Consider the following 12,215-nt stretch of genomic DNA (forward strand, 5'->3'; position numbering starts at 1 on the left):
CCCCACCTCTGCTCTACAAGCGATGGTGGTTTCATTGTTGAAGCCTGGGAGGGAAGGTCTGGACCTGTCGAGTTATAGGTCTTTATCGCTCCTTAATTCGGACAATAAAATATTGAGTAAACTGTTGGCTAACCGTCTCTGTCAGCTCATTCCCAAATTGATACACACCGACCAGTGTGGGTTCGTGCCTGATAGGAATTCGGCACTGAATATCAGGCGCCTCCACCAATTATGCTGGGCGCGCTTGGCACGGGTACCATGGAAGGTTGCATCTCGCTTGATCTGCGTCAGGCGTTTGACTCATTACACTGGGGCTATATGTTCTATGCCCACTCACGGTTTGGCATACTGGAAGAGTATATTGTATGGGTGCGATTATTATACACGGACCCTACTGCGCGGGCGCGTACAGGACAACATATATCACAGCAATATACTGTGGCCCGGGGCACTCGCCAGGGGTGCCCATTGTCCCCGCTGTTATTTATTTTGGCGCTGAAGCCCCTGCTGCATAGACTTCAATCCGATTCGGGTTGCAGGGGGATACTGCGTAGCCATACATCTCACGTGGTCTCCGCGTACGCGGACGACCTCATTCTCTATATTAGAGACATGGATGGGGATCTTGACCCAATGCCTTCCATGTTTGTGACCTTCCAGGAACTTTCTGGCTTGGCTATCAATGCTACCAAGTCTTATGTCTATTACTTTGACGGTCCTGCACCTACAGGGCAGTACACATTCAGCCCCTGGACCTTAAATATAGCGCCTGACACCTTCCGATACCTCGGAATACAAGTATACCGTGAGGCCGCGGATCTCCTGGATGGCAATTAAACACGCGTCATCACTGCTTTTAAATCCCAAGTTAAATTCTGGACCTCGTTGCCCCGATCGGTGGCGGGCCGTGTAGCTATAACCAAAATGGTGCTCTTGCCAAGGTTGCTTTACTATTTTACCAACTTGCCCGTCCTAGTGCCTACTGGGACTTTCAAATCCTTGAACTCCTTATTGGTAGAGCTGATTTGGGACGCGGGGCGCAGACGCATAAGTCTGGCAAAGTTGCCCTCCCACACACCCAGTCCTTCACACACTCTTACAACTGGGACAGGGTCGACACCTTATTACATGGTTGAATAAATCAATTGGGGACCTAACACCCCCACTGCTGGTGCCTCTCCGAGCCCTATTGGAGGAGGAGACGGGACGACCATTTCACGACAGCGAATGGGACAGAGCGATAGAATTCCCCATAAAAGTATCCAGGAATGGCCGCTTTAAAAATATACAGTTCCACATTCTCCATAGGGCCTATTTGACGCCAGCGCGCCTTCAACGTTTTTATCCCGACACTACATTTCTATGCCCTCGTTGTCAGGCGCAGGATGCTGCCTTCTTTCACATGTTCTGGACCTGTCCGGGCATTCAGAACTATTGGACTTCTATCCACTCAACACTCAGAGATCTCACTGGGCTGACTCATTTGACTACCTGGGAGGGATGCGCGTTGGGTATCCTGGGGCGGAGAAAGCGACACAAGGTGTCGATGCACTTCGTCTTCCTGGCCCACCTATTGGCCAAACGCTGTATAGCAATGCACTGGCGGTCCCCTACCGGTCCTCCACTTGCAGCTTGGGTAGGGGCGGTTCTTAAATGGGCTGCTGCGGAGGAGGACGCAATACGAGAGGAGGAGGCCAAAGGTACCCGTAAAACCCCAATCTCTTTAGAATGGGCGCTCCTACTACACCAATTCAGACAATCTCAGACCCCAGCTGCACTGGTAGCCGACAGGAATACCCCCGACGCCGCACCACCTCACGCGGTCCGGGTCTCCACGGCGGGGGATCCCCCCAATGTCCCCCCGCACCACCTCCTGGCCAGCTGAGTTCCCCCCTCTGCTCACCTGATGCACCCCACGGCTCCTCATCCCGGATTGTGCACACGCCCCCCCCCCCCCCCCCCTAGATGGGAGGCAGCTATATAGCCGAATGGGCAATGGCAGACTTGGGACATAGCCTAGACCTCGTCACTCAGAACTCCATGGCATCCCCCAGTTTGGTTCTCCTCCCCAGTTTTCTATACAGGCAATGATCTGCTACCATACAGACCACTTCCACACGGAACAAGACATATACGTACTCTCTATATTGATGTTGGTCTATTTGTCCACTCATGTAACGTACCCATTTTCACGGAAAGTGATGAATGTATACTTATATTCTTAAATGCCAATAAAAAGTATTTAAAAAAAAAAAAAGTCTGGCAAAGTTGCAATTGAATACGAAGCAGGGGGACTGGGAGTGCCAGAATTGAGAGTGTACTGTTATGCTAGCCAGCTGCAATGGCTGGCATACTGGTTGGCAGGACGTAATTTACAGGAGTTAGACATGTCGCAGCAAGATAGGTATAGAGGGGTCATCCACAGACTATTGCTACCCAAGGCCTTGATTACAGCGTCGACACCCCACCTGCTGCGAATAGTCATTTCCTACTGGAGAAACGCAGTGAGGTACACTAGTGGGGCCGCGCCGTACGCCCCCACCATTCCGCTACTGGGGATCCCCACACGTGCAGGAGTGGTCACGAGCAGAGCTATACGGGCATGGTCAGAAGTGGGCGTCACCACCGTGGGGGTGTTCTTCTCGGAGGGTATTTTAATGCCGCACAACACATTTGTACGTGAACGTGCTGCCCCAACACTGTTCCTATTACATGGCCATATCTTCAGGTTTATACGCACCACATGGTCACCAGAGGACACCGAGCCCGCCACAAATGAGCTGTTCACCATGCAATATCTAATGGGTGATGGCTCACGACTGACTAAATGGTTATCTTACGGGATTTGCACTGAAACCGCGACCTCGCTGCACTCCCTACGCGATAAATGGGAAAGGGATGTGGGACGCCCATTCACAAACAAGGACTGGGAAACTGTACTGAGCTTCCCCAAGAAAGTGTCCTGTAACCCTAAGTTTAGAATTTATCCAATTGATGCTTCTCCACAGAGCCTATTTGACCCCCTGTAGACTGTGCGCTATGTTTCCCGATACCAGCGACGCGTGCCCGCGCTGCCACACACCCATTGCGTGACTGATACATATGGTATGGGACTGTCCGAGACTGAGGCACTACTGGATGACTGTGAGCAAGATACTGAAGGACATTGCCCCAACGCGCAGTAATGACACGTTGGAATATTGCATACTGAGACTAGGCCCCCGTGGGAAAAAGAGCAACCCTATATACAGGTTTTCTAACCTTGCGCTTCTCCTGGCTAAAAGAACGATAACCACAAGGTGGAAGGCCGCTAGGGCTCCGTCCCTGCAGGACTGGCATGCGGAGGTGATTCGATGGGGTAGGGCGGATGGGGCTGAACTACAGAGGGAGGAATATAGAGGCCTACGTAGGACACCGATATCAACAGACTGGAATGCAATGATGGAAGAATATGCGGCGGTAGATATATTATCCTATTGAGGGACCAAGTGGGAGTCTACACAGAATTTAGACTACAGATCGGAGGTCGTGCGGGCCCCTGGCGTCATCGGGGAGTAAATCTGTCATCACATCAGGGATATAGGATACACACGGCACGGAACGCGGAGCCAGGGTACACGGAGGATTGTGTGTTGGGCATGAGAATGTGTTATTATTGGGACTTGTTGGCTGGGCTTGCAGGGGAGAGGGGGTGGGTCGTTGTTGTTTTTTAGAAGAGCATAGTTTGGAACAAAATGTTACGATCCAAAACTAAAAATGGCGCACGAAGTATTCAGATACTGGCGACTGTGTTATACGTTTATATAATGGTTGCAGGTATGGAATCACTGTAAGGATTCTGGACCTAATACATCGAACTTGGAGTCCTCTCCTACGAACTCTCAAAACGACTATGTATCCCGTTGGTATATTGTAATTCTCTGTAACTGGTGCGTAGCACGAATATGTTGTTGCCTTGCAATTTGATGTCTGGATAATTGCTGTGGAAAGTCAATAAAACAGACTAATTTAATTTATAAGCGCTATATATGGTACTTCATACACAGCAGCATGCTGCCCGAGTTAATTGTGACAAGCGCAAGCTGGAGAGCAGAGTCATGACTATGTTTTCATTGCTTTTATTGACCTGAAAATGCAACAAATGCAGTTTCTCATTAACTTTGGCATAATCAACTTCCTTCCAGGCTATATTTTCTTTTATTTATTTAACCAACTTGACAGAGAGGGGCTGCAGAGACATAAGGGCAATGCAGAGCAGTCATCGCAAGAGTGGGCAACAGCCAGGGAGGGGGGGGAAGAGTGGGACAGCAATAAAGGATTCTCAAAAGCATGGATTTAAACACAGGTAAGGCTTCATGGGGGTGTGGAGGAGGATAAGCAACCTGGAAAAAGTATTTATGTAAGACAACTACACAGTAAATATATGGTGTAAAAGCCACCATTTGAATCCTTTTTTTTCCAAAGTTTTCTTGTCAGGGGGAGATCCCCCCACATCCCCCTGTTGAACTTCAGGCTCACTCGCTCATTATACTTGGGTATAACATTTTTGCCCCACCACTTTGAAAATCCACCAGCCACCACTGTACTGCCCTATAAATGGAGAGCGGCCCTTGCCCAAGGGGTCGCTCTTTAACCTACATAAACAACAAAATCCCTGATGTTTAGTAGTTATCTGCCCCTTTGAGGGCAGATTGGCCTACAAAATGGCCAATCTGCCCCAGCTGAGGGACAGAAAACAGCCAAAACATACACCCCCATGAATAGGGAGTGACCCTTGCTCAAGGTGCATTCCTGCTGCGCAATTGCTGTCCCACTCGTGATCCTGCAGGAGGAATGCACTGACGAGAGATGACTCAGGAAAGGAAAAAACCTTTCCCCCGGCCTTCCTCTTCTTCCTCAATTCCCCCAGCACAAGACTACTCCTTTCGCCCGGCCGCCCTGGGAGCTAATTGCTAATTGTTTCCAGCATATCCCTGGCTGTTTATGATAATGTTTATGATAATATTGGGGATCTGTGCGCATGCTGATGTCATCATTCCACCAGGAGAGGGGAAAAGGGTGGTAGTGTAAGCGCTTCCGCTGCCAGCCCCGAGGAGGCATGTGGCGGGGAAGCACACAAGGGGCACGCCAGCACTTTCTCCATGAGCAGGTGCTAGGACGTGTTGGAGCCATCTTCAGCACCTGAGCACTGGTGCTGTTGACGGCTTCTGCACATTCTGAGCACGCAAGGAGTTGAATGAAAATAATGAACGTATTTAAAGTTAGTTAAATGGGAAAGATGCGAGACTAGAGCATGTGGGATCACCAAGCTTATTGGAACACCATAGAGTGGGACAGTCGTGGTCCAGTAAGTTGTGTTGCACCTACCATCCGAAATCGTGAAAGACAAACATTATAAACAAAACAACAATCAAAAGATACAGCAGTCCAGCATATTTTTTATGACGCCTGTGAATATAGGTATATGAACCAGAAAGGCTCTCAGATGGTCCCTGATACTGCTCACTCTCTTAAATAATGCTGAGTAGTTCAAGCAAATGTTGATCCCAATCTCCTGTTTTACAGGTGGCTCCCACGATTTTGATTACTGACTGACATCAGGCCTACAAAAAACATGCAACTTTAAACTGATGTCTGCATGGTTGCCTGTGTGATTTCATTCACATCATAGTTGGCCAGTGGGTAAACCTTTTTAATTAATTGGAATTCTAAAGTTAACCATTTGTTCCTCATGTTAATAATGTTGAGGTTCGAGATGTTATTGTACCCGTGAAAACGTAAAACATAAAGCCTAACTGTTCATTTTATTGTACAGTCGCAAATACCAAAATAGGGAAACGGTTTTCTAGATAGTTATGAAAGGGCACTTAGTATATTCCAATACTTTTGTGATGTGCCATATAAGGCTATCCCACTGCAGGCGCTTCAGGAGATCAATCTTTTGCTGCAAAACTCTATTCCTTGGAAAATCCATTGCTGCACTGTTGGTTACCGCCTTATCCAAACCATCAGAAGCCAAATGTTGTTTTGACGACGTTCATGTGCCTGACTTGGAGCTGAAAACTGCCAGGGACTGCGCTTACACTCCTAGAGTAAACATGTTCATGTAAATATGTAACATTCCTAATTGAATGGAAGCAACAAAATTGGGTACTGGTGCTGGCACATCCCCAGGCATGGGAGTGTAGGGGGTTAGTTATTTCTAATGACCACAGTAAATGTCTTGAGATCGGGCATGTGACAGATAGGATGAAACCTTTTCAACCACTGCCACCTTTCCTCTCATGCACAAATGGTCTTTTCAAGGACAGATTGCTTTCTTGATAGAAATTAGTAGTTATTGTGGCCGACTTGGTGTAATGCTAACACTTGTTTGTGCGTTTGGATCAGTTTATAAATCACTTAAAGCACAATTGTATATGCCATAGAATTCCCAAATACATGTATTGCCATTTAACATTTGAAAGTAGCTGTGCCTTCGTATCAGGTTCCCTATTTGTAGTACAGAAATCTATAATTAACTTGCTTCTAATCATCTCTGTTACCCCAGATGCAAATTAGGATGGAAATAGACGGCGTTAGCAAGGAAGGGAGGGAGAGGAAGCAAACACTAATTACTTCCCCTTCTAGAGAAATCGCAGATTAAAGAGTATGACCATTGCCTTCCCTCCTTGCCTAAAATCGCATCATTTGTGTTTTTTGGTCTCCATGCGGCACAGCCACTGGTTAGAGGAGAACAGTATTGGATAGGGAAGACACATTTATATAGTGTCATTATTGCAAGTGACTCTTAAATGTAGAGGATGTAGCACTTTCAGTTGCTAACATGGCAGTGTTTCTGGTGTTTGCATCCCATTTCCCTGTGTCTCTTTGAGTGAACGCTTGTCTATGGGCTCCCCAGTTCTGGCTCCCACCGGCCAGCCACATGGCCCTCTGATCTTAAAGGAGAGGTGAGGCAGCTAGAGCTGCTGACCTTGGAACTGGAGAACCAGGATTAAATCCCAGCCTCAGCTCAATATCCAGTGATTCCAGGCAAATTACTTAAACTACACATGCCTTAAAATCACATGAAGTGTGCTTTACCTTGCTTCTTCTTTTACGCCCAGCCAGTGTCTTGTCCACCAGCTCCCATCAGAGGGGCCGCTGTCTGCACATTGATTCTTGGGTAGTGCCATCATAAATCCCTGATCAGGTCACCATGAGAAGGCAGACTCATCATTCCACCGAATACAGTCAGTTCTTCAGTTCCGCAGAGCAGAACTTCCATTTTTACCTACAGTTCTTCTCAGCATCTAGTACCTATAATTTTCTTTTTCATTAAAGACACTTGTTATGCTAGCTGCCATTGCATGCAAAACAACAGTATTAAATGGGAGATGCAGAAATGGTTCAAAGAAAAGGCCACATCTATCTCTTTCCAATAGACACAAAGCCTTATGATATTAAAAACGAGTTTATTTGAGCCTGGCACAATGACCTCTTGTACCAAGACTACTTGGCATCACTCCCCAGCTTATGTACTCTGCCGTTGTCCATTTGAATGTTTTTAGATGATTACAGCCTTCACCTTTCATGGAGGGAGGTTGATCACATTTCATGCTCAGTGAAGAGCTGGTGGCCCACACTATCCTTAGCTACTTTTCTTTCACTGCCACTCTACTTTCTGCGTTTGGTAGGATTTTCACAATCAGTTACGAAATTTGCTAGCTCACAGATGTTTGCAATTTGCTCTGTGTAATTGAAGATAACTTCATTAGTTAAAACATCAATGTGAGCATTCCTTTATTCTCCAGGTATGCGTTTGAAGATTGCCTATTTGTAGACCTTTTGTGCTTTTAAGTAGCACCTCAAAGCGGTGATCTGCAAAGTGTGTCCTTTAATGAATGAGGATACAGTGCTAAAGGGTCGATGAATTTAGTGTATTTAAAATCAGAAAAATGGATGTTGCAAAATAAAACATCTCTATTGCAAAGAATAGGGATATTTACTTTTATTTTGATCTTACATTGGTCCATTTTGGTACGTTTTTCCAGGCAGCGTACACTTGCAGGAATGTTTAAGTTAGTACAGTCCATCTTACGTGTGAAAAAACAGAGTTATTCATGTAGGCTTTCAAACTCTTAGTTTGCACTTTGAAGAATTTGTGATAATTATTCTTGCTAAACTTACAAATTATATTTTTAAAACTCACATAAATGTTGATGGCCATGAAAAGATAGGCATATAATGTCATTTTATTATGTTTTTAGAATACAGGGCATTTCCAGATTTATTTATTTCAAAAGTTGATTTTTATAAAAGTGTACTTTACAATGGTTCTACAAATATTGACATTTTAGCAAATCTGTAGTTTAATTTACCCTTTAAATATTAATGCAATCTTTTCATTTTCAACTTAGCTTGAAGGAGAACGATCTGTACTAAATAATCAGCTGCTAGAAATGAAAAAGAGGTAAGTTTATTTTAACCAACTGTTGTTTTATAAAACTTGCACAATGACTAGGAAAGCTGGGCACAATCAGAAGGTATCAAGTGGCAATGTCTCTAAAATGTTTTAGGTCTAATATTTATTAGAACTTGTTTCAGTTTGCATTTTATCTTTCCAATACACAAACAATAAAGAAGAATGATTAATCATACATTACCAAAAAGGTTGCACAGTATTTTCTCAGACATGTGGTAAACTATTTTTTTGTCACGAATTCTAGCCTGAAACACTTATGCATTCCACTGTGTGGAGTTGCTATATTTGTTTTTATTCTTGTACCAAAGGTATTTATTATCATCCACTCAAAGCAAACCCTTATTTTGAGTGCTACATTTCTAGGGCTGTAGTATCGCATCAATTTATCAGTGTGTCTGCCCATCTGTAGGCTTGTCTGCCTCTCTGTTTATAGAAAGGATGGATTTATGTTCTGCCATACATTTGCCTTCTGAACCATTGGTAGTTTTGCATTGTTTTTCTGTTTGTTAATTTCTCCAGCATTTGATCTTTCATAGATTCACATGCTTGACTTAATCCCTGACGTGACGCTTGGTAATCAATATTAAACCAGAGATGTTCCAGTAGAGAAACCAACATTGGAAACCAATTGAAAGCAACCTATAGACTACCAGTAGTCCGTTCACTTCATTTAATGACCTGAAGCCTAGCCAATCGGATAAAAGGCCTCACAGATCTGCCCTTTAACAGAGGTACCAGCTGTATGATTTTCTTCCACATGTCTGCCCAATGGGTGGGAATTATCTCTGTTCTTCTTCAGAGTTTTATTTCAATATACTGACCACTGTTTTCTGTCTCTGGTAGTACATCTAACTCCCTATTCTGAAGAAGGTGAGTCTTGTACTTCCTTTTGAGGTTGGGTGGCTGATCCATATACTTTGTGTTTTTCCTTCAGTATGGCCAAGCCTTCCAAGTAGAGATCTTTCAACTGCAAAAACATGTTGGCAAAGAAGTACCTTAAGGGGGTAGGAGCACAGCACTGAGCCCATTCTCCTGATTGGCAGGACTTCAGGTCATAAAGAGAGATGGATGAACTACTGAGTTTATGGCTTTTTCATTGTTGGTTGATTGTTTTGCAATACTGCTGTGTTAACATTGATTACCAAAGGTTCATATCCTGACGTTAAGGGTTAATTCAAACATGGGAGTCTATGAAAGATCCCAATGATTAAAAAAAAACGGTAGCTTAAGGGTAGGTAACATTTTATTTAACTAGTGCAGCACCCTCCTTTTTAGTGATTGTTTTCCCTAGTTGCAATTTTTCTCCAATGGCCTATGTTTCTTTTTACTACATTTTTTTCTGATTGATGTTTAGATGCTTACTTAAACAGCAATACGAATTGTTAAAAGCCATCAGCGAACAACATTTCCCACAAAGTATTGTACTGTCCAACTTGTAGATTTTTGAAACATAATGTCTGCTCCCCATGTAAGGTGAAGGTTAACTCGACTGAGAGTTAGCAAGCAGTTGTGCTGGAATCCAGTATCATTTCCATCACTGTAGTCCTTTTCCCCTTAAAATAGAGGGCATCTATAACAAAGGCTCGTCTGGTTCTGTAATACAGTGGGGTCAAGAGGAGGCGAGGGAGGACAAAGCATGAAATAGTTATTTGGATATGGAATAGGGACGATAGTGTTCACCACCGCAGCCTTCAACTGACTTTGTCCCACCCATGTAATATATTGCCATCCTGTTTTGTTTCTGAAATCAAGATTCCCCTTCGTTTGACTTTGATTTATTGTCTGTTGACCAACGAGTTTTACCAGGAATTGCTGGGCGGGGATGGGTTGGGCGGGTGAGGGGGGGTACAGGACAGGAGGTATATACAGCATTGCAGGATGATGAATCATGGTTTCTATCTATTTCTATCAATATATGGAAGTGTATGGCGCTCCTTTTTTTAGGTCTCGCCTGAGCCAGCGCATGCGCTGGCGAAACTTTTTGTAAACGGGCTTCAGAAAATGCTACCACACACATTTGGTGGTGGCCTAGAGCTTGCTGTCACGCACGCGGGCGCGCGCTTTCGAGCACAGGTGCCATCTCGTGGGCACCCTTACAGCCGCGATTACTTTCACGGCGCCGAGCACAGGCGCCATCTCGCTGCACCCGTACAGCCGCGATTACATTCGCAGCGCCGCCGATGCTTGTTTTTTTCTTGTTTACTGGTGTCACTATATTTTGGACACAAGCTGCCCATTCAAACCATTCAATTATGCTTTGTTGTCTGACTGTTATGAAATCAGTTTGCCTTCTTAGCGCTTGGCAGGAAGAGTAAATGCACTTACGCACTGAGTTTGTTTCTCACAGGAAGTTCGAAGCAGCTGTAGTTCACAGACTTCAGTAACTATAATGTTTATACTGTGTCGTTACCTGTTTGTGCTGCAGTCTGCATTGGCATGCGGCCCTGTTTGTGAATTCCATTCGAAAATAAAAGTGAGGCATGACTCGCAGCTCACAGGAACCTCCCTTGAAGTAGGTTTTCGAAAGGGAGGGAACCCAATGCATAATAAAGAAAAGTTCTACCAGTGCGGAAGTTACGGAGTGGTATTTTACGAGCAACTTCACCTCTGTGAAATCAGCGTTAAACAGTAACATGTCTTTAAATGATTTTCTTGTTAACTACTTTTGCGCAGGACGTAAATACAGGTGCATAACGTGCACGTCGCCTGGCATGTATAAGGTAAGAAACCGTGCGTTGTCAAACCATGAAACAGTTACCTATCACTTCGGTGTCTGGCCCCGGGTTATGGGAATGGCGGCTTCCCGGGACTAGCTCATTTGCTCTGCACACATGGTTTCACAGTCATCATCATTGCTACGTGTAAGCCAGGGCTAATCTACTTTTATTCAGTGTGACTTTGTGAACTATAGTCTGTAAGCATGAGAAATTTATCCATATATCGCGTGCGTAATGTCCTAAGTGAACTTCTGGAATAGGGAAGCATTCGTCTGAAGGCGCGGCTCTTGTGTCACACTGAACTACCTGCATTCCAGAGATTAATTAGAAACTTCCACTTTCTGGCTTTCTGCCTCCATCGCCCTGCATGTACAACTACCGCCTTAAAGAGCTGTTTGTTTTCTACACCTGGATAAACTTGGGTTCTGAGAAATCTACAAATAGGATTCAAATACTGAAACAGGGCGTCAGCATTTAATCCAAGAGTCTTTCCTGATACTTGACCAACGTGGCATGTGTCGCTATTGATAGGCCCGACGATATTTTAATTATTCAGGCATAATTTGCAAAATCTCGAGAATTTTACGTTATGCTTGTTATATGAAATTCCGCCATTATGCCGCAACTGCAAATTACGTGCCGTTTGCACAAAATTTTACATTGAGTACTTGGGTGTACATACGGTCAGAACAGGAGCAGCCAATGCTCATGCCACTTTGCACTTTTTAGTACTGCAAATTGCACCCTCGCACCAAAATGTTATATATTTCGCGCTAAAATCTAGATAACAGATTTTCATTTTGTGTAATTACATATAATTTCGCATAACTTTCCCAACATTTTATCTAATTAAGCAAATGCAAATTACAGCAATTTTGCATACATCTAGCTACCATGGAGCTGATCGTGAGTGGTAACTCTGAACCCCAAAATATCGATACTGCATAGTATCACCCCTCTAATACTGCACAAGTTATGTTTAGTAATGTAGAGTATTGTAGGATTTGTCTCTGCATGTTTTCCCCACTACTCAG

The 12,215-nt window shown here is 44.5% G+C and overlaps 1 protein-coding gene across 14 annotated transcripts in view; it reads left to right on the forward strand.

Moving 5' to 3' along the window:
- The window catches only part of CLIP1 (CAP-Gly domain containing linker protein 1), a 712,474-nt gene that overhangs the window by 576,959 nt on the left and 123,300 nt on the right, over nucleotides 1-12,215 (forward strand). For all 14 annotated transcript variants that reach the window (XM_085636018.1, XM_085636008.1, XM_085636009.1 and 11 more), the window contains one exon: nucleotides 8,400-8,452. In XM_085636018.1, coding sequence (XP_085492144.1) covers nucleotides 8,400-8,452 — 53 coding nt within the window. The remainder of the gene's footprint in view (nucleotides 1-8,399; nucleotides 8,453-12,215) is intronic.

This window comes from Triturus cristatus, chromosome 11, assembly GCF_964204655.1.
Source record: "Triturus cristatus chromosome 11, aTriCri1.1, whole genome shotgun sequence".
In the NCBI taxonomy this organism is placed as follows: Eukaryota; Metazoa; Chordata; class Amphibia; order Caudata; family Salamandridae; genus Triturus; species Triturus cristatus.